Source organism: Triticum urartu, chromosome 3 (assembly GCF_003073215.2).
Source record: "Triticum urartu cultivar G1812 chromosome 3, Tu2.1, whole genome shotgun sequence".
NCBI classification, from domain to species: Eukaryota; Viridiplantae; Streptophyta; class Magnoliopsida; order Poales; family Poaceae; genus Triticum; species Triticum urartu.
Genome location: NC_053024.1, coordinates 9747951 through 9768811, shown reverse-complemented (window position 1 = coordinate 9768811; position 20861 = coordinate 9747951). Strand labels below are relative to the sequence as shown.

Here is a 20861-nt window from a genome sequence, read left to right as displayed (position 1 = left end):
TTTAAAGGCGCTCTTCTGAGTGTTCTTGATGACTCCATTATGGATTCGTATATGTCGTTTGACAACGGCAAGGACATGTGGGCTGCGCTCGAGGCCAAGTTTGGTGCCTCGGACGCCGGCAGCGAGTTGTACGTCATGGAGCAATTCTATGACTACAAGATGACTGATGAGCGCCCTGTTGTATAGCAGGCTCATGAGATACAGTCGCTCGCAAAAGAACTTGAGTACTTCAAGTGTGTGTTGCCGGACAAATTTGTTGCCGGAGGCATCATTGCCAAGCTTCCACCTTCGTGGAACAATTTTGCTACTTCCCTGAAACACAAGAGACAGGAGTTTTTCGTTGCAGATCTCATTGGTACTCTTCATGTTGAAGAGAAGGCGAGAGCAAAGGACACACGTGCTCGAGTTGCTGAGGGAGGTTCTAGTGCCCACATGGTACAGAAGAAGAACTCCCAGCCCAACAAGTTCAAAAACAATAAGAACAAAACTCAGGGCAAAGGCAAGTTTGATACAAAGAACAAGCCATCACATTCTACCAACTTCAAGAAGAATTCTCATAAGAAGGGGAAGGGACTTTGCCATCTCTGCGGTGATCCTAATCACTGGGCTCCGAAGTGTCCTAACCGCTTTGAGGAACGCGAACATGAGAAGAGCGGCAAGTCTGCTAATGTTGTCATCGGTGATACTGATATGAATAAATCAGGGTACGGTATTTTTCCTACCATCCTTTCAGTATTTCAATCTCCTGATTGGTTAATTGACACCGGTGCCAATGTACATGTTTGTGCTGACGCCTCCATGTTTTCTTCTTACCAGGCAACAGGGACTTCACCCGTGCTGATGGGGAACGGGTCACATGCCATCGTTCGAGGTGTTGGTACGGTCGATCTGAAGTTTACTTCGGGGAAGACTGTGCGTCTGAAGAACGTTCATCATGTGCCGTCCATCAATAAAAATCTCGTTAGCGGTTCCCGTTTATGTCGAGATGGTTTTAAGTTGGTTTTCGAATCCAATAAAGTTGTAATCTCTAAGTGTGGACAATTTGTTGGAAAAGGCTATGAGTGCGGAGGCTTGTTCCGCCTATCTTTGTCAGATATTTGCACTAAAGTTATTAATAATGTCTGCCATAATAATGAGTCTAATATTTGGCATTCATGACTCTGTCATATTAACTTTGGTTGCATGACGCGGTTAGCCAATATGAATTTAATTCCGAAAATCTCTACTGTCAAAGGCTCCAAGTGCCAAGTATGTGTGCAAGCTAAGCAACCTCGCAAGTCCCATAAGACTGCAGAGGAAGAGACTTGGCGCCACTTGAGCTTATACATTCTGATCTTTGTGAGATGAATGGCGTGTTGACAAAAGGTGAAAAGAGATACTTCATGACGTTGATTGATGACTCCATTAGATATTGTTATGTGTATCTTCTGAAATCAAAAGATGAGGCTTTGACTTTCTTTAAAAACTATAAAGCTGAGGCAGAGAACCAACTTGATCGAAAAATTAAACGGCTTATGTCCGATCGTGGTGGAGAGTATTTTTCCAATGAATTTGATCTGTTTTGTGCGGAACATGGTATAATCCATGAGAGGACGCCTCCCTACTCACCCCAGTCAAATGGGGTAGCCGAAAGAAAGAACCGAACTCTAACTGATATGGTTAACACCATGTTAGACACTTCGGGTCTATCCAAGGAATGATGGGGGGATGCGCTAATGACTGCGTGTCATGTCCTAAACCGAGTTCCCACAAAGCATAAGACCATGACTCCATTTGAGGAATGGGAAAGGAAAAGGTTGAAACTCTCTTACCTAAGTACTTGGGGTTGTTTGGCGAGAGTCAATATACCAATTCCCAGGAAGCGCAAGCTTGGACCAAAAACCATGGATTGTGTTCTTCTGGGCTATGCTTTTCATAGCATCGGCTATAGATTTTTGATAATAAAATCTGAGGTATCCGGCATGCATGTTGGTACGATTATGGAATCAAATGATGCAACTTTCTTTGAGGATATATTTCCTATGAAGGATATGTCGAGTTCATCAAATCAGGAGATACCTACTCCATCTAGTGAGGAATTCACTGTAATTCCTGACCCACCATTGCGATGGAACACGTTGAGAATCCTGTTGAGGGTAACAATAGAACTCCTATGAGGAGTAAGAGACAGAGGACTGCAAAGTCTTTTGGTGATGATTTCATTGTGTACCTCGTGGATGACACACCCAGGACTATTTCAGAAGCCTATGCATCTCCTGATGCTGACTACTGGAAGGAAGCTGTACGTAGCGAGATGGATTCCATCTTAGCTAACGGTACCTGGGAGATCACTGACCGTCCTTATGGGTGCAAACCTGTAGGATGTAAGTGGGTGTTCAAGAAGAAGTTTAGACCTGATGGTACGATTGAAAAGTACAAGGCATGGCTTGTGGCCAAGGGTTATACCCAGAAAGAAGGTGAAGACTTCTTTGATACTTACTCACCCGTGGCTAGACTGACCACAATTCGGGTGCTACTATCACTGGCTGCCTCACATGGTCTTCTCGTTCATCAAATGGACGTTAAGACGGCTTTCCTCAATGGAGAGTTGAAGGAGGAAATTTACATGGATCAGCCAGATGGTTTTGTAGTACCTGGTCAAGAAGGAAAGGTGTGCAAGTTATTAAAGTCTTTATATGACCTTAAACAAGCTCCTAAGGAGTGGCATGAGAAGTTCGAAAGAACATTAACTGCTGCCGGCTTTGTAGTAAACGATGGTGACAAGTGCATGTACTATCGCTATGGTGGGGGCGAAGGAGTTATTCTTTGTATGTATGTCGACGACATATTGATCTTTGGAACCAAACTTGATTTAATCAAGGAGGTTAAGAATTTCTTATCTCGCTGTTTTGAGATGAAGGATCTAGGAGTAGCTGATGTTATCTTAAACATCAAGCTGTTGAGAGATGAGAGTGGTGGGATCACACTGCTTCAGTCTCATTATGTGAAAAAGGTCTTGAGTCGTTTTGGGTATAGCGACTGCACGCCTTCTCCAACTCCATATGATGCTAGTGTGTTGCTTCGAAAGAATCGACGGATTGCTAGAGATCAACTGAGGTATTCTCAGATTATTGGCTCGCTTATGTATTTGGCGAGTGCCACGAGGCCTGACATCTCTTTTGCTGTGAGCAAGCTGAGTCGGTTTGTGTCAAAACCGGGAGATGATCATTGGCATGCGCTTGAGAGAGTTATGCGCTATTTGAAAGGCACCGCGAGCTATGGGATTCACTACACCGGGTATCCAAGGGTACTGGAGGGTTATAGTGACTCAAACTGGATATCTGATGCTGATGAGATTAAGGCCACAAGTGTTTATGTTTTTTCACTTGGTGGTGGCGCTGTTTCCTGGAAGTCTTGCAAGCAGACCATCTTAATGAGGTCAACTATGGAAGCAGAACTCACAGCACTAGACACTGCCACTATTGAAGCAGAGTGGCTTCGTGAACTCTTGATGGACTTACCTATGGTTGAAAAACCAATACCCCCTATCCTGATGAACTGTGATAATCAAACTGTGATCATCAAGATAAATAGTTCTAAGGACAATATGAAGTCCTCAAGGCATGTGAAGAGGAGACTAAAATCTGTCAGAAAATTGAGGAACTCCGGAGTTATTACGTTGGATTATATCCAAACGTCGAAAAACTTGGCAGATCCCTTCACAAAGGGTCTATCACGTAATGTGATAGATAATGCATCGATGGAGATGGGTTTGAGACCCACCGCATGAGTTGTCCATAGTGGTAAACCACTCTATGTGATCAGAGATCCCGTGAAGTAGAAGTGGGAGACAAGTTGTTGGTCAGCTGGGAGGAGAGTATCCCTATATTAATTATCCCACTCCGTGAAGATGCAATACTCTCCTGATCTGCATGGCAGGTTGATACTTATCTTAATGTGTTCCAAGTGGCTTATTCGGGTAAGCAGAGATGTTGTCCTGCAGAACATCTTCTGAGGAACACACCTATATGAATTTGACTGTTAACGTCGCAGTCTGTGAGAATTGGGTGTTCTCTAATAAATTCATGAAAGGCCCTAGAGTATGACGCATACGCTCCACCCGCGGGGAAGCCTTGCGGTAGCCCAGTATCGGTCAAGAATTTGTGTGAAACTAGTTTCACAGAAAACTTGTAGTTCAAGGCATAGTCCACTATTCAAGTTGTGATCTAGTGTAGCATAAATTTCTAAGTAGAAGTTCAACTTCACAGTCTCCACTAAGCACCGATATATAAAACAATGTTTTGGAACTAAATGATGAGATGTGCCAATGAGACTTTGTTGGGGATTGTTGGAATTTTGCTAGTAGGCCTTTGGCCCAAAGCCCAACTAAAATTCTGAAATTCTCTTGGCCCATTCATGCACACATGTGAGTGGAATGAGTGAGGCTAAAGTTTAGTCTCACCCCGGAAGTTGAGAGAGAGTTGCACCTCTTTATAAGGTGAGCTCTTCTACCACTTGTATGAGCATGAGAAGAGAAGACCTACACGCGCGCTCCTCCTCCTCGCTCGCCTCGCCACGCCACGACGCGGGTTATATTTTTGTTGCATGGGAAAATTAATGAGTCATTAATTAATAATTAACGCACGCGTTAATTACTGAACCGTTTCCGATTCTTTTGGATCGTGACGATTCGGACGTGGGGTTTACTCCCACGACCTACCCGGCCCGCACTATATAGTCAGGCAGACGTCTACCCTAGCCGCCGCCGCTTCGTATGGTTTCTCACCACCATTCCAGATCATTGCGCCGTTAAGCAAGTCTTCTCCATCCCTCCTTCCGGCATGCACCGCGAGAAGGGACAGCAGGCCTCCGGAACCCCGCCTCTCATGATCCTGTACGAGAGAGGGGCGATCAGGTTTTTGGGGAGCGCACTCGCGCGACTGCTGGCAGCGACGACTTCGCGAACGACGACTTCTTCCCCGACCTCGGCAACCTCGTCCTCGACGACATGGGCGACAACGTCAATGCCGGCGGTGCTGCACCCGCTGCACTGTATGTGATTCTATCCTTCCTGTTCGAGATCGTGGTAGAATTCATGCTTCTAGTATGTGCCCTAGATGTGATATGTTCATCTGCTATGCTAGTTCATATGATTAGTTTAATCTCTACTGCTGTGGTCATGATTTATCTTCTGTTTATTCGGATTAAATCTCGTAGTAATTTGCTCATATTTCCAACATTTAATTCCCGCTGAGAGAGGTCATTGCCGGTGATGGGCAGCCAGATCCATTAGTTTTGACGGCTGTTGGGCCATCGGCACCGGCAACAGCCGACTCGTCGTGCGCGGTTCTGGTGGGAGAACTCGGCGGCACTGCTGAGCAGAGCAATTCCGCCCAGAGAAGGAAGCAGTCTCCAACTCAATCCATCTAGTCCACCGGGATGGTGAACCCAGCTGCACCAGGCTAGGCCTGAAGGCATACATAACAATGAGTGTTTTTTCTCTAGATCCATGATTCTGATTTTTTATTTGCCAAAGTCTGTGTCTAGTGGGCATGGGTACTACTGTCAACAAGCTGATCCTATGATTCTCGTAATAAACCATGCATGCAATTAGCATATATAATGCTCCCGGTCAGACCATGCCAAGTTGCCAACCATCCGCGAAATTAGAATACTTAGTGTTCTATGGGCATAGCATGCTATTCATATGTAAATGAAACCAAAAGAAACACGGTATCACTATCGTATGAAAAATAACTGCATCATCTCGGAAACTGTTTTTTTGAATTTTTATAAAAGGTCAGTGACTGATCTTTGATTTGTTGAATTTGCCGCAGATTCCAGTTCAAAGAGGTCAGTGCAAATGTTGAGCAGGCAGATCCATTCGCTTCGATGGTTGTTGGGCCATCCACACCGACACACGTCGAGTCATCGTGCACGGTTGTGTTTGGACAACTCGGCGGCACTGCTGAGTAGAGTAAATCTGCCGGCAAGAGGAAGGAGTCTCGAACTCAGTCCGCCGAGTCCACCGGGAAGGTGAACCCAGACGCACCAGGGTGGAACAGAAGGTATACATATAATTGAGTGTTTTTTTACTCTGTATATATGGTTCTGATTTTTATTCCTTATGTCGATAGATGTCTAGTGTGCATTAGTACTACCGCCAAGTAGCCGATCCTCTGACTGGCAGTCATCCATGCATGCAATTTAGCTTCCCAAATGGTTTCTGCAGCAGATCATATCATCCTCGCATGGAATTATATAGTTTTCTTGGCTGATCATGTGAACGATTGTAATGAAACTCAAAAGAACATGCCCTCCAGGCTGTTAAATGAAATACTATTGCATCATCTAAATGAATGTGAATTTAGTTTCAGGTTAAGAGTTGGCCGCCCCCCTCCAGATAGGGCACCCTGTCAAAGCAGAGCGACTCCATTAGAAGAAACAATCAGGAGGTATGCTGATAAACCCTTGGAGAATGTGGTGAAGCCAGAGATTGGGATGAGTTTTGACTCACTTGGGGAGGCATACGATTTCTATAACCTGTATTCTTGGGAGCTTGGATTTGGTATAAGATATGGAAAGAGCCGTCTGAATGTTGAGCAGACAAAGTGTATGCAGGAGATCGTTTGCGGATGCTCGGTTAGCACTTAATACCATAAATAAAAAAATGGCAGTTTTTTTACATATTGCTTGGACTGGATTTATTTTCATATACCTGACACAGAGGGAAAAATCATTTTGCAGGGGAAACCTGAACAGCAGAATAGCAGGTCTTGTCAGTGTGAGTGTCCTGCAATGATCAGATTGCTCAGAGCTGCGAACTATGGATGGTACATTGCTGAGTACCACTCCAGCCACAACCAATTCATTTTCTCTGACCTGTGGTGAAAAAGTTCATTGGCTATGGCATAAGCACATAGATGTGTACACGAAGGATTTGGTGAACTGTTGTAGTGGGGCACCTTGGCGGCGCTGCTGACCAACGTGACACATGCGGCAAGAGGAAGGAGTCTCCGACACAGTCCATGGAATCCACTGGGAAAGTGAACCCAGAGGCCCCTGGGTGGATTAGGAGGTGACATTGACTCTGCAATTTACATGCCTGTCATTTTAGGAGATGTCTGGATTTGTGCTCACTAGGGTCGATTGGCAGCCCTTTAGAACCCCATGTCTTGGCAAAAAAATAATTTATGTCACTTTATAGTTAATTCATGGTGAGGTTTTAAATGTTAACCGTGTGACACAGGTAGATTGGTCTGTTTTGTAGGTAAAAAAAATCATTAGACAAAATCAAGGAGTTGGGTGCCCTGCTAGAATTGTGATATGAAAATTATGATATGAAATTGGGTGCCTTGGATGCCCTGCCAAGTAATCCCTCTGTATATAAGATGTTGAACTGCAAAAACATCTTATATTTTCGTATGGAGGTAGTAGCTGTAAAATGCAATGCTGATCCGTTTGTCGCAGAAAGCATGGTCTGTTCTCTGGTGGGTTGTGTCACTGATCAGTAAAATGGGGGGTTTTCCATGATTAAAAAAAGGTGTTGCTATAAATTGAGATGTCGTCTACAAAACTTGGGATATTTTTCCCTTGCAGGTTGAGAGTTGGACGTGCACCTGCTGACAGATAACCATGCCCTGGGGGAGTTAGTCCATTGGAAGAAACAATCAGGAGGTACGCTGATAAATCCTCAGACAGTGTGGTCATGCCAGAAATTGGAATGAATTTTGACTCTCTCAGGGAAGTATACGATTTCTACAACCTTTAATTATTTGTGGGAGCTCGAATTTGGTATAAGATATGGCAAGAGCCATCTAAATGTCGAGCAGACAAAGTGTATGTAGGAAATTGTGTGTGGATGCTTGGTCAGTACATATGACTCAACACTCCAAGAATTTACATTTTATTTTAATCCGCTTGATCATTGGCTATGCGTCTGTCTTAACTGCAGCTGGTAAATTCCTGTTTTACAGGGGAAGCCTGAGCAGCAAAACAGCCAGTACTGCCAGTGCGAATGCCCTGCGATGATTAGGCTTCTGAGAGGATCTGACAATGGATGGTTCATTGCTGAGCACCAGGCTAGCCATAACCATTCATTGTCACTGACTTGTGGTGAAAAGGTTCACTGTCCATTGCACAACCACATAGATATCTACACAAAAGATCTAGTGAAGCAACTTAGGGGAAATAACGTGAATCTCAACAAGGTGTACAACATAGTAGGAAGCTTCTTTGGTTCATCTTTGAATGTGCCTTTCACGAAGAGGTCACTCCAGAACCTTTCTGCACAACATAGTAGGAAGCTTCCTCGGTTCAACTCAGAATCTGCCTTTCACAAAGAGGTCACTACTGATGCATGTGTTTGTGCGACAGTACATGAGGCTATAATTCGACCGTGAGTCGGATGAGAGCTACCGGGAGAAGAGGATACGGATTGTAAGCAATTTCTTTTAGATTTTTTTTGTGCCCTCTTCCTAATTGTTGTGCCAGTGTACGTCGTCGAAAAATTCTAATGATGAGTTCTTTTGTGAGAAATACAGAGCGGAGCAATCATGAGAGGAGATATTGCCATTGAACATGTGCAAATAAGGTTTACACCAGGAAAATGTTTGAACAATTTGGTGAGAACCTTTTCAAAAGGGCTGGGCATACCAGGTCGAGGAAATTGTGAAGTACATTGCAAGACACAACGATGCCGAGAAACGCGAGAAGTGGAGCGTGGTTGATTACAAGGTGACCATGTTGGATGACGGCGAGTGGTTCGAGTGTGAATGCGGGCAATTCACCCACATGGGGATGCTTTGTTGCCATACTTTGAAGGTATTTTTGGATCTCAATATTGTTCATTCCTCATCTATCCACGAAAAACCATATTTTGATTTCCAATGTTTCAGGTGATGGACTATGTTGGCATGAAGGAGATGCGGAAGCGGCACATCCTCAAGAGATGGACGAAATATGCTAGGGACATCCTGCCCCAGCATCTTGCTCACTTCAAAAGAAACCAGGTCGTGAACAAATCTTTCACCTGCCGCAGCTCGACTCTCTACCTACACGCCATGGAGCTGGTTAGGCTTGGGGATGCATCCGTCACGACATATGAACTCGTGTTGGTTCGCTTGAAGGATATGATTGCGGAGGTATCACCACTAGCTGAAACAAGAGATGGGATAGGGTTTGAGGATAGACAAGCAGCAGAAGCGAATCACAACAACATTGCATTGGCAGGCGCAATTGTCAACTAACTGGGATGCACATGCTGGACTGTCTGCTCCGAGCAAGAAATGTGGTGCCAGGCGACCATGCATCAGTAGGAAGAAGGCACCGTATGAAGGACTACGTACAATGACAAAGTTCTGCAGCATTTGCAAATTGCCATGACATGAGAACACTACCTGCCCTGACAAGGGTGACATGCCAAAACAGCCTCGCAAACCTGCAACCTGCAAGAATTGTGGCATCGCTGGACACCGTCGCACTTCATGCACCAGGCCGCTGGGCGCTGCTGCTTCTTAATAACTTAGAGAAACATGTATGATAACTCGAATTTTACGTTTTGAGAATTTTCTAGTGTGTGATTTCTATATGGACCCCCACGCGTGTTCCTCCCTGAGTGTAAACTAGTTGTATTTGTAACTATGCTGAAATGTGTGGATTTATAATATTTGTTTATTTGTTTTCTGTACCTTTTAAGTTGTTTGATACAAATGTGAATTTTCCAATTTGCACCTGCTGATGTCCGGATGACAAATAGTTTTTCAAATTGTCACTGAACTTGACTGTAAACTGGCCTGGGTGCTGTCCCTGTGCATCACTGAAATTGGCTTCGATGCTGCCCCTGAGCGTGACTAAAACTCGTTTGTGGGTGCTAGTTTGTTGCTGGCGGTGTACATCTACAGTCAGCTACTCCATGACACGTGCCTGCGTTTTGTCGACCACTGTATCGCTCATATGCGTCAAATGTATTCAAATTTGTAAGCTGCTGGCAAGCAAGCTTGTGAGGCCGAGGCAGGGAGGACGTCAATCCGGGACGGCTCAGGTAGGCCCAGAAAAATGGCTGATCCATCCGACCTCCTCCTGTACGGTGCCGCAGGGATTCTGGTTACCATAATAAATGAGGCAGGCCCATTTTAGAATACATCTACAATACGCAGCATTCTACTGTCCAGAATACGGGTAAACACTAGGATCCCGAGAACAGCGGGCCGATGAGGGCTCAGCTGTGCTCATGATCAGAAACGAATTTTCCTGGTTTATTAGTCTCTTTAGTATTCTGTGCCAAATTTTGATCTTAAATTTAACTAACAAAATATTAGTGCATGTCAAAAAAAATAATATAACTGAAAGCTATGTTCAAATACGAATCAAACGATGTAATTTTTTATGACATGCATTAACATTTTGTTAGTTAAAATTTTAGCCAAAATTTGGCACAAAATACGAAGGGAACTTATAAACCAAGACGGAGGTGGTAGATAAGAATAACCGCAGCAAGAGAAAAAAAAACAGATCAAAGACGCCAAGACCAACGATCGCTTCTAGGAACCAATGTAATTTCAGCATCTCTCAATGGGATGAAGACACAACTTCGTCAAGTTCATTCAGCGTCAGAAACAACAACGCTAGCCATGTCCGGCCATATTCCACATGCCTCCTGTTGTCACATGTGTTTTCAACTCTTCAGTTCTCCCGCAACATGTACTATATATGCTAAGCTACCAACAAGTTAAAATAAAAATGAAATGATTTAGTTTGATGTCTACTATAGTGAAGCACTGAAGCTGGAGCGGTATGTATAAGGGGGAAGGATTATTAATGCAAGTGAATATTGGTGGAGCATGGATTTGTTTCCACATATGTGGTTAATCAACATAAGTTGTACGCGCCAGCCACTAAAAAAAAAAAGTTGGCTGCGCTATGCAGTTTCTACTTCCACTCTGCCGTTTAAAGAGACTAGAGTTACCAACAAACTTATAGAACTGAAAATATCTGCATCTCTATCAGCTGATCGGCCTCCTCAAGTCTTGGCTCATCCAACATGATTTCGGTCTGTCGTCCTTGAGAATCCACATGGAAAACAAGAAAGCGCCTGGCGACATTCCCGTAGAAATACTAGACCCAAGACAGGTCGATCACTTGTAGGAACCAAAGTACATATGCGAAAAGCTCCTTCAGCGCACGGCAGCTATCTGCACCATTCGCATGCATATGGATCAACAATCTGCATTTATGACTCGGTGTATAAATAACATTGCTCTTGAGTTACATCAGGTAGTATTTGACGCCCGGGCTCCCGTATTGCACAAATTTTGGTCCTGGATCCAACTAGTAGCCAGTGTAACCCCACTAGGAACCAGCACCTTAATAGCCCGCATTTTGACACTGGTTGCATGTTGTACCAAGGCCGGTACAAGTCACCGACCCGGTCAGTTTTAATCATGGCGTTCCATCATTACAACATCATAGTATAGTAATTAGATCATACAAACTACGAAATCCCTACAAACTAGAGATTTTGCCATGGACGTCAACCATTCCCCCTTCAAACGTCTCTATCGCATCATGCTTGTGACTGTTAGCAACCCTGGCACCAGTGGGCCATCGTCCCAGCCAACTACTGGTCCTGACAATATGGAAGCCCAAGGCCCGGTGAGAAGAACCCGAAGGCCCAACCAGAGAGTGATGGGCGGCCCGTGGGTAAACGCAGCCCGAGCATATCAGGAAGCGAGGGGTGAGGAGACAGGGGCATCGAAGGTCGATCAGAACGGCGGCGGCGGCTACATAGAACCCTAATTCCCCTTTCCCCTGTCTCAAATTCAGCACAGTTGTGCTTGTAAGGAGTGAATTCTTGTATCCATTCACCATATGATCGTGAGACTAGCGTGCTGTTAACACTTGGTACTCAGAGCCAGCAGGCGCCCAATTTCGCTTCCGTCCTGGCGGCGTCCATCATCGAGACGCGGCAGCAGCGAGCAGAGAGGATGCGGAAGGACTTGGAACCCGTCACCAAGGGCGACCTCAAGGAATTCTTCAAGGAATTGCGAGCGGAGTGGAGGGAGGACATCAAGTCCTCAATCGCCGCCGAGTTCTCCTCCTGGAAGCCCGCGATCGACTCCCAGATCACCGATCTGCAGGAGGCGGTCGATCTGCTCAAGAAGCAACATACCGGCGGCAAGAGCTCCGACGTCGGGGAGGCGTCAGCGACAGATCACCTCGATCTGTCGGCGCGGAAGAGCAATTCGTCTTCAGACGGACCTCCGGCGCGCGAATCTTCTCAGGCCGATGGCCACGACACCGCTCCTTCTCCACGGACGGCGGTCGACGGGCTTTCCATCACCCCGTCGGCCCCTCCGGCCAACGGTACGGTCGATCTCCTACTTCAGTTACCGTCTGCAGCCCCTGTTCAATTACCTGTTGTAGCCCCTACTGTGTCTCTGACGGGAGGTTCAGGAAATTTTGCCTAATTTCTTGCTTCCAATGCTCCCAGTCCACCATCTATGCCGTTTCCTTTGTTCAATGGTGAGAATCCACTGCTGTGGAAGGATCTTTGTGAGCAATATTTTGCCATATATGGGATTCCAGAGTCCGTTTGGGTCCAAATGGCTACCTTGAATTTTTCCTCTACTACAGCTGTTTGGTTACAGTCAGTTAGAAAGAAAGTCTTAGGCCTGAATTGGGAGGGCTTCTGTAATGTTTTGGCAACCCGTTTCGGTCGCGATCGCCATCAGCTGTTGATCCGGCACTTTTTTGCAATTAAGCAGTCTAGTACAGTACAGGATTACATTGAGAGATTTGAACATTTGATGAATCAACTGCTGTCTTATTCTGACGAAATTCATCCGTTCTATTTTTTGACACGCTTCATTGGTGGACTGCGGGCGGATTTGAGAGCTGCGGTCATGGTCCAGCGACCCTCTGATTTGGACACGGCGTGTGCTCTCGCCTTGATCCAGGAGGAGGTGCACGACGGAGTGCGACCAGAGCACATCCGTTCACCGGAGCCAGTGTACCGAACGGCGGCACGCCTTCCTCTACAGGTGGTCCCTCTTCATCAATCACGCCCTCCTGCAACACCAGCTGCGGCTGACCGTCGCGGCGTCGATGCAGCGCGTGCGGCTCCTGCTGACCCCCCGCGCCAAGTGGCTCCGGAGGCAAATTCCCTCAATACACTGCGTGCATATCGAAGGGCCAGAGGATTATGTTTCAAGTGTGGCAAGCGATGGGGGCGTGATCACACTTGCCCAGCTACCATCCAGATGCATGTATTAGAGGAACTCATGGATTTCATGGGTGTTACACCGACCGAAGATAGTCAGGCCAGTGAAGTTTCTGATGCAATTGACGACACTGTGTTTGCGGTTTCTCTTCAGGCATTCAACGGGAACGAGTCTTCCAAATTGCTGCAATTCAGCACTCAGATTCAGGGGCGCGATGTGGAAGTCCTCGTGGATTCGGGCTTCAGCTTCATTCATTAATGCTAGGCATGTGGAAGGACTCCAAGGGATTCAGTCTATGACCAAAACAGCCCGCGTGAAGGTTGCCAACGGCGCTGAATTACAGTGCACATCAGAAATCCCCAACTGCTCGTGGGAAGTCCAGAACCACCAGTTCTCCACATCATTTAAAGTTTTGCCATTGGGAGGTTTTGATGTTATTCTGGGTATGGATTGGTTGGAAGCAATTAACCCGGACATTGATTGGGTTCAGAAAACTGTGACGATCTGTTCTTCTTCCGAAGTGATTCAATTGCAGGGACATCAATTCTCAGATAGCGTTTGCCCACAGATTTCTGCCATGGAATTGCAGCAACTTTGCACTCAAGGTGAGGTTGAGCATGTCGTGTACCTGTGCCGCATACCCCACGACAGCAAACCAGTTGAGGCGGTTACAACAAATGCCCCAGTACCCGAGGAAATTCAGCAAGTGTTGCGGGATTATTCAGATGTGTTTGCTGAACCACAAGGCCTCCCCCCTCGCAGGGCTTGCGATCACCACATTCCCCTGTTACCAGGTGCCCAGCCGATCAGCATGCGTCCCTATCGTCACTCACCAGAAACCAAAGACGAAATTGAGCGGCAAGTTGAAGAGCTCTTGGCAGCCGACATTATTCAACATTCAGTCAGTCCATTTGCCTCCCCCGCTATTTTGGTGCGCAAGAAGGATGGCCAGTGGCGCTTATGTATCGATTACCGACGGCTCAATGCTTTGACAGTGACACCAAAATTTCCTTTGCCGGTGATCGACGAGTTGCTTGATGAATTGTCTGGGGCAAGCTGGTTCTCAAAACTGGATCTCCGTGCCGGATACCATCAAATATGCCTTGCCGAGGGTGAAGAATACAAAACGGCATTTCAAACGCACTCCGGCCACTACGAGTACAAGGTGCTTCCGTTTGGAGTCGCGGGTGGCCCAGCAACATTCCAAGGCGCCATGAATCATACCTTGAAGCCGGTTGCTCGCGTGTGTGCTCTTGTGTTTTTTGACGACATCTTGGTGTTCTCCAAGTCTTTCTCTGACCATGTCCAACACCTCACGCAAGTGCTGCAACTGTTACGAGCTGATCAATGGCAAATCAAAATGTCCAAGTGTTCGTTTGCACAGCGGGAGTTATCCTATTTGGGGTTTGTCATTGGAGAGCAAGGGGTCTCAACTGAACCAGACAAAATTGTGCGCGTTCAGCATTGGCCGTTGCCACATTCAGTCAAACAACTCCGGCAATTCTTGGGCCTTTCCGGATACTATCGGAAATTTGTCCGTCATTACGGCATTATTGCTAAACCGCTGACCCATTTGCTGAAAAAGAATGTTCCTTTTGTGTGGACTAGCGAGTGTACAGCAGCATTCGAAGCCTTGAAGCAAGCATTGGTTACAGCTCCCGTCCTAGCCTTGCCGGATTTTTGTAAACAGTTCACCATCGAGACAGACGCAAGCGATTATGGTGTTGGGGCAGTTTTGCAACAAGACGGGCACCCATTGGCCTTCTTGAGCAAGCCTTTGGGACCGCGCAACAAGGGGCTTTCCACTTATGAAAAAGAACTTTTGGCAATCCTGTTGGCTGTTGAACACTGGCGGCAATATCTGCAATCTGTTGAGTTTGTGATCAAGACAGATCAGCGCAGTCTGGTACACCTCGAAGATCAGCGTCTGCACACCCCATGGCAGCAGAAAGCATTCACTAAGCTCTTGGGGTTACGCTACCGTTTGTGTTATCGTAGGGGAGCTGACAATAGCGCGGCGGACGCACTCTCACGTCGGCCGATCTCAGAAACTGATGACCTTTATGCTATATCCCTCTGCCAGCCAGAATGGCTTGATGAAGTACGCCAAGGTTATACATAGGACCCATTTACTAAGAAGATCATTGATGATTTGCAGTCTGACCCACATTCGCACCGACACTTTGCGCTTGCGGAGGGATTGCTACGCTACCAGGGCCGAGTGTGGATTGGTCGTAACCTTCACTATTGCTCGCTGGTCATCAGTCTGCCATCGGTGGTCACTCTGGGGCTCCGGCTACGTATCAGCGCTTGAAGGCTGTGTGCGCGTGGCCTCGCATGAAGCGTGTGGTTACGGAATTTGTCCAGGCCTGCGCCGTGTGTCAACAAGCCAAACCAGAACGGTGCAAATATCCAGGTCTGCTCGAACCTCTTCCTGTACCAGTCCGTGCTTGGCAGATGGTCTCGATGGATTTTATTGAAGGCTTGCCCCAGTCCGGACGATACAACTGCATATTAGTTGTTGTTGACAAGTTTTCCAAATACAGCCATTTTTTACCTCTGGCTCACCCATTCTCAGCGTCTCAAGTGGCAAGCACTTACATTGATCAGGTCTACCGATTGCATGGTCTTCCTGACTCCATTATATCTGACCGAGATCCTGTTTTCACAAGCAGATTTTGGCAGGAGCTTTTCCGTCGGTCTAATACCACACTGAGAATGAGCACACCCTACCATCCAGCCACAGATGGTCAAACAGAGCGCGTGAATCAATGTTTGGAGACATTCTTACGCTGCTTTGTCCACTCATGCCCCAAGAAATGGAGTTCATGGTTGGCTTTGGCGGAGTATTGGTTTAATACCAGCTGGCATAGTGCGCATGGCAAGTCCCCGTTCTTTGTGCTATACGGCCATGACCCGCGACATTGGGGGATTGAAGCAGCTTCAGCCAGCCCAGTCACCGATCTCAACACTTGGCTTTCTGAACGTGTGGAAATGACTGCTCTTATCCGTCAACACTTGTTACGGGCGCAGATGCGGATGAAGCACCAAGCTGATAAAGGGCGGTCTGAAAGAATTCTTGCGGTTGGCGATTCTGTGTACATCAAGCTCCAACCTTATGTGCAGAGCTCTGTTGCTCGCCGTGCTTGCCATAAGTTATCCTTCAGGTACTTTGGCCCTTTCCTCATCCAAGAGCGCGTTGGTCAGGTTGCATACAGAGTGGCATTGCCGGAGACCTCTCAGATTCATCCGATGTTCCACGTATCCCAGCTGCGAAAAGCTTTGAAGCCAGGTGTGTCCATCTCCCCAATTTTGCCACATGATTCTAATCAATTTGCTATTCCTATTGAAATTCTCGACAACCGTCAGAAGACCAAAGCGAATCGAGTGGTGGACCAAGTCTTGGTACGATGGTCAGGTGATGGTCTTGATTCTACCTGGGAAGACCGTCACGAGCTTCGGTCGCGGTTCCCCTGTGCAGCGGCTTGGGGTCAAGCCGCAACTCGAGGAGGGGAGGGTGTTAGCAACCCTGGCACCAGTGGGCCACCGTCCCAGCCAACTACTGGTCCTGACATTATGGAAGCCCAAGGCCCGGTGAGAAGAACCCGAAGGCCCAACCAGAGAGTGATGGGCGGCCCGTGGGTAAACGCAGCCCGAGCATATCAGGAAGCGGGGGGTGAGGAGACAGGGGCATCGAAGGTCGATCAGAACGGCGGCGGCGGCGGCTACATAGAACCCTAATTCCCCTTTACCCCTGTCTCAAATTCAGCACAGTTGTGCTTGTAAGGAGTGAATTCTTGTATCCATTCACCATATGATCGTGAGACTAGCGTGCTGTTAACAGTGACCAACTCCATGATCCGCATGTTGGACGAACATATCGTTTACCCTCGGGCAAGCTATAGAAGATCCAGATGAGCATGCTGGTTGCGCACCCAAAACATCATGAGCTCGCAACAAAGGACGCATAGAGTGAGGGATCAAGCTAGCAGTTGATCTGAAAACGCGAGCAGTCACTCGAGATATTTGTAACGGTATGGAATCAAAAACTATAAAGACCTGGAATCTAACCTTAGCTGCCCATCCATCTCAATGAACTCCATGTTCCTTGCAGAATGCAGATTTAGATCTGTGCTGCCTCTCCTCGTTTCAGATTTTTCTAGTTGTGATGTTGCCCGGGCCTCCAACTTTTTAGATATATACTGAATTGTTTACGCGTAACGAGCGGGTTCTAATAGAGACTCCACCCGCACTGACGCCGGCACATTTTGACGTCGATGTGCCACAAAAAGTAGTGTACCTGTGCTGAGTTTGGCATCAGGTCCCACCACAAAGGCACAAGTCAGCTAGTCTCTATGCATGCACTAGACTTGGATCCCGGACCGTACCATAAGCATATAGCATAAAAATACATCGAGTATGGTGTCTGGTATTTCACCAATATTACATGCTGGCACTTGTTGTTTCCATCTTGAAGCACGCAACACACGGCGCAGATAAAGTGCGCCAATGCCGCTGTGGGCTGAAAGTGTGCTTCGAGTACATATGTCTCTATCAGAGACAATGCCGCAACTTCTACCTTAACTTTATTCAGCATTACAGACAGCAGTTGCTCTATCTCCGTTCCTGAAGCCTCCTATTCCCACATGTTTTTCAATTATTTTGTTTTTTCTCACAAATCGTTTTCCTTCATGTTTATGTGATTGTACCTACATGATATACTAAGCTAGGTGCCACCCGACATGTGTCATTAAATTCGATCCTATCATCTTAATGACACAGATCATGTGTTTTTGATACTCGACACCCGCTGCTGCAAATATATAGCATCAAATTTAAGCGTACAACCACTGTCCTGTTTTTTCTATCTTAAAGGATGCTACAGTAGCCTACCTTACATAAGATTTTGGAAATGATCTGGATGTAGGATCTGCAGGTAATGACATGAACGAATGCCTCCCTGTTCAAACATAACCCAGGAGTGAACATGAGACAGGAAATATGATGGTGCCAGCTCATGCTAGTTCCTTAGTTCTTTTTTTAATGGTAAATGGCAGGTGCTTTGCCTTTTCATTAAAGATGGGAGAATATACAAGAGGTAGAGAAAAACATGAAAAAGGTGCAGTCACCCAGGGGCCTATACATCAAAGTCACCTTACGTTTATGCAGTTCTTTAGTTCTTTCCCGAGTCAAAATCACCATTCGATGTCATGGTGTATTTACTGGTTTGCTACAGTCATCTACTGTCATGGCAAATGGTGGCAGCGTCTCCGATATCGTTTCCTTGTTGAGGCATCGTCCTTTCAGTTTGCGTCATCATTCTTGGATGCTCCAGGGAAAACCCTAGATCTGGGTCTCCCCAATCGGATGATGACAGCGCCTTTGGTGTCGTTCTCCCTCATGAGGGTATTATTTTGGAGCAAGTGCTGGTTGGAGGGGACTAGAGGAGGAGGTGTGTTACATCTACCACAAGGCCAATGTCGGATCTTGGTGGCATGGCACTGCGGAGTTCCGGCGATGGGCGCGTGTGGATGGATACATGCAGGATGGTGGTGGTGTCTGGCACCGTGCTGGTGTCGACGGCAGGCCTGTCAAGGTTGATGTGTCAGTTTCTGCTCTGGAGATGGATCGGTGGAAGACGGCGGTGGCGGCCTTTGTGAGTCTGCCCGACCGGTGTGTGCCCCAGCAACGCGACTTGGTTGGGGCATCTGGGTTTAGATGTTAGGCTTTGGTGTGATGTCTGTTTGGTATTAGACTTAGACTATCGGCATCTCTTCATCAAGTGGATAGGAGTAGTGACAAATGTTGCTAAGATGGTGGCTTCAGACTACCTGGTATATTACTTTGTAAGATCTTTGTGAATAATTAATAAAATGGCTGCATGCATCACCCAAATGCAAAGATCGGGGTCATCCTCATTTTCTAAAAAAAATGTTTGCTATAAACAGAAACACTTTTTAAGACATAAGGGCTGCAGAGCTATGCAAGCATTGGCCAACAAGAGGAATAGCTACAAGTCTACAAAACATACGTGGGAAGCTATATGCAAGAATTAGTAGTTGGCCATGCTCGTACAATATAATAACAATGCTGTGAGACACAATACCAAAGATGTTCAAGAACATGCACTGGCTAGGGACACTGCAAGGCAGGACTTTGGAAAGCTTCCAAACGGAAAAGCAAAACTTTAGGAAGATTACTATTATTTTGAACACTGAGTCAGGATGGCCGAGTGGTCTAAGGCGCCAGACTCAAGTTCTGGTCCTCTTACGAGGGCGTGGGTTCAAACCCCACTTCTGACATTTTCTTTCTTTCTTTTTGGCTCAATAAAAATATGAACAAACTAGTCCGATCACAATAAAAATATGAACTCTGACATTTTCTTTCTTTCTTTTTGGCCCAATAAAAATATGAACAAACTAGTCCGATCACAATAAAAATATGAACAAACTAGTCCGATCACTCCTCAATCCACTCTAAAATCAGTTATAACACGAACAACTATGTCATTATTATCTGCTCGGTGTTGGGGATTTTGGATACACATGCAAATGAAAAATGAAATTTCAGATACACCGCATCGGCGAGTCATGGAATTTTGTGTTTACTGCTTTCGGTCTCGACTTCCAGAATCCACACGGAAAACAACACTGAGCCTACTGTCACTCCTCTAGGAGCTAAAGTAATTTCAGCATATGCTTCTTTCTTCAATGATGTCTCAACTCAACTCGTAGCTTAACTTCATTCAGGATACAGAAGAGGCATTGCTCTACACATGTTCCTCAAGCCTCCTGTTCAGTGGCGGAGCGTAGTGGGGACAATTCCAGGCCCTGGCCCCCCCTTTCAAAAGGAAAATTTACCAAATACACTTACGTATCTGCTAATTGCTCTACTAATCGTCCGGCGTCTCTGATCATCCTAGCCTTTTCTATGCCATATACACTCATTTGGCCCCTCCTAATATTTGATTCACGCTCCGCCACTGCTCCTGTTCCCACGTGTTTTTTAACTATTCTGATCTCCCCTCGCAAATCATTTCCCTTTGTTTATTTGATTGCCGCTACATGATATGCTAAGTTAGGTGCTACCCAACAAGTTAGGAGAAGGCACTACCTGACAAGTTAAAACAAAGTGAAGCAATGTAAGGTGATATCTAGTTTCATGAAGCTGGAGTTGTATATATAAGGGGAAGTATTATTAACGCAAGTGAAAAAGTTGGAGCGCGTATTTTGTTTCACGTGGCCAATGCCCAGAGTTTCAGTATGTATGTCGTCAATCAATATGAACCTTGCACACCTGCCGGTTCACTTTGAAAACCTTTGCCATAAAAGCTCGAGCTACCGCGAAAAAGTTGGCTACCCTAAGCAGCTTCTACTTCACTTCATGGTTTATACATCCTTGAGTCTTCATTCTTTCAACATGTTTTCAGTAAGCTGTTGTTCAGAATCCACATGGAAAACAATACACATGCAGATAAACTCATTTTATCACAAACCATTGCTATCACAAACAAGTCCGTTAATACGACCTTCTCAGTATTCGGAATTTTATATGCAGGTAAAAATATATATAATTTCGTGTACATAGTATCATCAAGTGAAGCACCCAGATATCTAATCCCTTTTTTTCTGATATACGTGTTGTTGGTTACAACCAACATAT

The 20861-nt window shown here is 46.1% G+C and overlaps 2 protein-coding genes and 1 non-coding gene across 3 annotated transcripts; all 3 read left to right on the top strand.

The window, feature by feature from the left end:
* Positions 1 to 5224: 5224 nt before the first annotated feature.
* Positions 5225 to 7513, top strand: LOC125542373 (protein FAR1-RELATED SEQUENCE 7-like). Its single transcript, XM_048705393.1, has 2 exons — positions 5225 to 6621; positions 6727 to 7513. The coding sequence occupies exons 1-2, from the start codon at positions 6199 to 6201 to the stop codon at positions 6868 to 6870; spliced, it is 567 nt and encodes a 188-aa protein (XP_048561350.1). The 5' UTR covers positions 5225 to 6198; the 3' UTR covers positions 6871 to 7513.
* Positions 7409 to 9227, top strand: LOC125546463 (protein FAR1-RELATED SEQUENCE 6-like). The gene is made up of 3 exons (XM_048710718.1): positions 7409 to 8418; positions 8523 to 8802; positions 8877 to 9227. Exons 2-3 carry the CDS (start codon positions 8722 to 8724, stop codon positions 9225 to 9227), a joined length of 432 nt encoding a protein of 143 aa, XP_048566675.1. The 5' UTR covers positions 7409 to 8418; positions 8523 to 8721.
* Positions 9228 to 19417: 10190 nt separating this feature from the next.
* Positions 19418 to 19501, top strand: TRNAL-CAA. Its single transcript has one exon. It is a non-coding gene; the product is annotated as a tRNA-Leu (tRNA).
* Positions 19502 to 20861: the final 1360 nt, after the last annotated feature.